This window comes from Morone saxatilis, unplaced genomic scaffold (genome assembly GCF_004916995.1).
Source record: "Morone saxatilis isolate NCDOM2014 unplaced genomic scaffold, NCSU_SB_2.0 Contig23, whole genome shotgun sequence".
In the NCBI taxonomy this organism is placed as follows: Eukaryota; Metazoa; Chordata; class Actinopteri; family Moronidae; genus Morone; species Morone saxatilis.
Genome location: NW_023339796.1, coordinates 20,597,080 through 20,602,603, shown reverse-complemented (window position 1 = coordinate 20,602,603; position 5,524 = coordinate 20,597,080). Strand labels below are relative to the sequence as shown.

Here is a 5,524-nt window from a genome sequence, read left to right as displayed (position 1 = left end):
AACCAGAGACAGGGTCATGGGCAGACAAGGCTCATTGATGCCAGGATCATATGACCACCAGATGGTCATAATGCTATGGCTGATCGGTGTATATTGTTTCATATACAATGGACACACAGTGTATAGAATAATGTTTCCAAAGGTTGCTGTTATATTAGAACTTTTAATGGTGCAATACCTAAACTAATAAGTAGTGTCTGTGCTTACCCCTTACAGGTGACTGAGCTTCAAGGCCAACTGGACAGCGTGCAGAAGGTACGCACAATATGTACCTCTTCCTTACAATTATCGCTCTTTTTATCCATTATCCCCATCCCTCCTCACTTTTCTATTTTTTTTTTATTCTTCTGTATTTCCTCTATAGTCATATCACTTGCATCATGTTTGCTGCTGTTTTTAAATGTCTCACTCATACACCCTGGCTGCCCTACCTTATTGTTCTTCAGATGGTCTCTGAGCGTGAAGCAGACATCAAGCGTCTGCAAGAGCAGCTAACTGAAGCTAAGCAGGGTAATGAAGCTAGCCAAGCCCCACAGGCCACTCAGAACCAGAGTTCCCAGGCCATCCAGGCCAGTGATGCTAGCGTTGCTGGTGACAGTAATCAGGTGCTACAAGAGGAGCTGGCAAAACTCAGACAAGAGGTACCTCAAAATCCTACCTTCTCAAATCATATTTAATCTATCCGTTGTATTGGATTTGTATTTCTCTATTGACACTCATACATTATTGCTAATTAACGGTACGTTTTAGTTTGATTCAGCCTTTACCCCCTGGCATGAGCTGTATCTTAAAATGGAAGTAAAGTCTTCTGTGGTTTAGGATGTTTATGCAGACCCAATTGAAGCAGTTAATTGTCTTGTTGAGATTAAAGTTTTTACTTTTTCTAGAGAAAAACACCCAAGAGGGCAGCAAACCACATAAACAGACTAAGACAACAGTCACATACTGATAGTACTATCTTCCGTCCTACTAAAGACTTACATTCATCTTATTTAAAATGTTTTTGAACAACAAAGTCCTGACTCGGGGAACCAACATCTGTAGAACATCATGAGGGCTGGCAGAAGGCCATATTGGTTTTGATTTCTACACATGCATGTACACACGTAAGAAATAACTGGCCCTGGGATAGATTTTATATAGAGAAGGCAACCAATGGGAATGTTTGCACATACAGTATGGCAACTCTTCGTGATTTTAGAGTTGTGTGCATTTAACACCAGGCTGAATTTAAGGGTGTGTAGTACTGATGGGGATAAGCAATAGTTAAGGTATAATCAGTATAAAAATGGCACAATGGATTTGATAAGTTGTCCCAAAAATTAACTGCATATATGGAAAAAGGTAATAGTCCTAGTATAGAACCCAGTGGCACACCCTCTAATACAAGGAGACAGGAAGAAGAAGAAGACCCAAGGAGTTCTAGCTTGTATGCCATTTTTCAGCTTGCCTAGACAAGCCAATACTATGGAGTCTGTTAACCAAGGTGACATGGTCAACAGTTTCAAAAGTCTTGGACAAATCAAATTTTACTGTCCAGTGTCTTAATACTGTCATTCACCACTGTAAGAGCAGCAGTTACAGTGCTGTTTTGTTTTCTCTGCAGCTGTCTGAGGGCAAGAACAGAGAGGAGCAGCTCAGACAGCAGATGGCTGAAAAAGAGGAAAAGACTAAGAAGGTCTTCATGGGAGCCAAGACCAAAATCAGCCAACTTAACAGTAAGTTCCCTCAAGCACTCTTGCACAAAGAGGCTAAATTGAAGACATGTTGACATAGTACAACTAAACAAAGAAGACACTAGTTTGCTTGAATTTGTTACCTCCACCTTAACCTGTAGGTGCCAAGGAGCAGCTCAGTCAGGAGATAGAAGAACTGAAACAGAATAAGGAGGAACTGGAGGTGAGAATGAACGCCCTCAAGTCTCAGTATGAAGGACGACTTCTTCGGCTGGACAGAGAGCTGAGAGAACTGAAAGAGACGCAAGCGCACTCTGACCCCAGGGAGGAACCACAGGACCAAAGTGGAGTTAAGGTACATGTATCATGCTTTCTGTAGACATGACAGACGTGAAGGTTTTTAGAATTGTATGAGTTTTTTTTCTAGATATTACACAGAGTTATTTCTGTCATCCAATGTTACAAACCTGTGTCTGTACTTAGGTGGGTGATCAGGCCAGATCTGCAGACCAGAGGCCCATATCTTTGAAGAGTCCTGCCCAAGACCGGGGAAGGTAACTAATGAAGACTTACACACGTACAAACTATTCTGAATGGCTGTAATGCTTTTGCATTTACACTTTTCATATATAGCTCTAGCCTCAGAGCCACATTAAAATGGATGTATTAGGTGCACATTAAACTGTAATAACAATAAAACTAATAGCTTTTCATGGTTTCTCCATCAGCTCCAGCCTGTCTGACCCTCCCACTGCCAACATCCGCCCCACCCCAAGTACTCCATCGCCCAGCAACAAGCCAAGCCCCGCCCCTGGTAGCAAGGCCACACCCCGTGCCAGCATCCGCCCTATGGTTACCCCGGCAACTGTCCCCATCCCAACGCCTACCGCAACTGTCATGCCGACCACACAGACTGACAGCCAAGAAGGTGAGAGCAAAAACTTACATTGTTTTTAAGGCTTACTTAAAGTTAAACACACTGTGAGTATCTTGACTTGGTAATGGAGAGTACTTTCATTAGTTAAACCATACATGTGTGATGTGTCTGTGTGTAATATGTTTCTCTCTGCAGTGCTGATGAGTGCAGGAGCCTCTGTACACTCCACCAGCTCCGGTCTGGTGAGCACACCCACATCAATAACTCAGCCAACCAGCACCCAGGCCACAGCTTTTGTTCAACCCACCCAGCAGCAGGCAGCCAATCAGGATGCAGGACCCAGCATAGAGATAGAGCGACCATCTACATCCTCCTCTCTGATTGGAACAGGTGAGCAGGGCCTTGTCTGAAACCCACCAGTGATGTTGCAACCTTACATATAACCATAAAACAAATAAATTGGCCTGTGGTGTATCTCCTGCATTATCTCTGAATGAATACTGAAAACTATGATGGCCAAACTTAATCTGCTGTTGATACCTGACATGATACCAGTTGAACAGTTGAATTGTGTTACTGCTATCCTGGTGTTATCGTGTGTGTGTGTGTGTGTCTGTGATAAATTTAAAGCAGGTTCAAAGCGAGGCAGAGAGGAGGAGGAGGAAGAGGAGAGCAGACCAGAGAGTTCCCACACATCTCCGACCACCAAAAAACTACGACTGAAACCAACGATAGCACTGGTAAACACAAACGCACAAAAAGCCAGACACAGAACTCCAATTCTTTCTATCCTGTCAGTGGGACAGTGAAGATAGACAAGCTTTTCATTCATTTTAAGTTTTTACATTAGATTTGTCATCATTGCTGTCACACAGAGGACACATGTATAATGGAGAAAATGAGTCCTTGGTTGATTTAAATTTCTGCTTCTTTAAACATTCAAATTCTGAGCTTCTAAAGTTCTTGTTAGTCTTCCGTACCATTTGCATGAATGAACTTCCTCACACATGGGGCAGACTGTGTAACCTTATATGCTATTATTGGGGCCATAGTTTACACACTGGTGGCATTCATCAATTTTACACAGGTGATTTACAAGGAAAACTGAAGTTAGAAGGGTTTGCTGAATCTGACGTGACACACTCGTACGAGCCCAACATACAATAAAAAGAGAATGTTAAGATAGGAGTACAAAAATGTTCTTGTGTGAGGCCTAAAGTTGGCCTCTAAAAGATCACTTCAGCAGACAGCAGTGTAGCACAAATGTTACACATAGAATATCCAGGTGTATGTTTCCTGAATAAGAAAAAAGATTCAAAAGCTTGGCACTGAAGAAGCTGTATAAAGCCTGTGTCAAAATGTTATTGTTTTGTGTGTGTTATTTCATTTGTCATTATTAAAACATAATATAATCATTATTAACTTAAGTTTGAAATAACAGCTGTGTAACTTGTTGTTTTCAGATGGAGGATGATGAGGAGATTGAAGGAGAGCTGAGGGATGAGGGAGAACAACAGAATTCACCAGATGACAGTCAGGTCAGTTACCAATGAAAGCAACTTTGCAGAGGTGATGAACAGGCCCTCGCACTCAGCGCGGGTCATGTGCCGGCGTAACGTGTGGACCACAACTTGAAAATTTCACGTATATCAGATCAAATTTTAAAAATAAGCCACGCGACGCTTACTTCCTCTATACATATCTCTTCGTGTTGCCAGTAGATTGCGCAATCACTATGACTGAATATTGGCATGTGTTCAGGGTGGGACTGTTAAAGAATATGTGAAGTTTAGTGGAGATTAGACCATGTACACTGAAGTTATGAGTACTTCCTGTTTCATGGCGAGTCGTCAAAATTAGAAGCAAAGCCACAGGTACGCCGTTCGACGTACAGTCACAAATAGCGCAACTTTTAATCGTCAGTTTGTTTTGATTGTACTGACGAATTTTGAAGTTGATCCGGTAAATTCCGTAGGAGGAGTTCGTTCAAATAAAAAGCGAAAAGTCGCCAAAAATGACCACTAAATTATAAACAGCTCCCAGAGGTTTTTTTGCTTGTCCCATCACAATACACATACATACCAATTTCCGTACATAGCAGTCGTATGTGTCTTGGGGGCTGATTCTGAAGGGTGTAGCTAAGCCATTTTGCGACGCCCATCTACGGGACCAAGACCACGACAATATGTAAATGTTCGCTACGACTGAATTTTGTGCAAAGTTTCATGAGGTTTGGATTGTTATGAGGATGGTTCATAAAAGCACCTGCAGTGGTTTAATAATGGGTTTATGTTTGGGTTGTAGGAACTTCCAGAGGAGGGTTCCCCCGTCTTAGCCGAAGACGACGAAGACATCGATGAGGAAGGCGTGTCCCAGTCTGTGCCTTCTGATCAGATGTCGTCTCAGGGCTCCGCTATCATTCGGGACGTCATCGTGATCGAGACGGACAGCGACAGCCGTGAGAGCAAAGTGGGGGGGGAGAAGCAGGAGGACGAAGGTGAAGAGGAAGAAGAGGAGGAGGAAGAGGAGGAAGAAGAAGAAGAAGAAGAGGAGGAGGAGGAGGTGCTGTTCTGTTTATTAACTTTTCAAAATGTTTTCAGCTGTGATCTATCGTCCAGAGCAAATAACCCAGCTTTCTGTATCTGCCTCAGTATAAGGAGGAAGAAGAGGATGATGAAGATGAGGATGATGCGATGCTGTGACAGCGGGATGAGAGAAGGAGCGACAGTAATCGGAGACAGGGAGGGCTGAAGGATGGAGGGGAGGAAGGAGCCCAACCAGAAGCCCCAACAACGAGGAGAATGTATGCGGAGCATCAATTCAAGAAATCCAGCGTCCCTCTGAGCCGTCACACAGCAGTGAGCACCGACCGTTAGGTCTCTGATTGGTTAGATTGCTCTTCTTTTTGAATCACCATTGTAGACCATTCTCTTCAGGTTGAAGTGCAGTAGCAGTGGCCACATCAGGTGCC

The 5,524-nt window shown here is 43.2% G+C and overlaps 1 protein-coding gene across 1 annotated transcript in view; it reads left to right on the top strand.

Moving 5' to 3' along the window:
* Positions 1 to 5,524, top strand: part of LOC118334829 (nucleoprotein TPR-like) — a 27,026-nt gene that overhangs the window by 18,345 nt on the left and 3,157 nt on the right. The window contains 11 exon segments of the mRNA XM_035670903.1: positions 217 to 255; positions 447 to 641; positions 1,607 to 1,718; positions 1,838 to 2,031; positions 2,160 to 2,230; positions 2,405 to 2,604; positions 2,749 to 2,943; positions 3,187 to 3,293; positions 4,017 to 4,091; positions 4,858 to 5,115; positions 5,205 to 5,251. Of these exon segments, the coding sequence (XP_035526796.1) occupies positions 217 to 255; positions 447 to 641; positions 1,607 to 1,718; positions 1,838 to 2,031; positions 2,160 to 2,230; positions 2,405 to 2,604; positions 2,749 to 2,943; positions 3,187 to 3,293; positions 4,017 to 4,091; positions 4,858 to 5,115; positions 5,205 to 5,251 (1,493 nt within the window).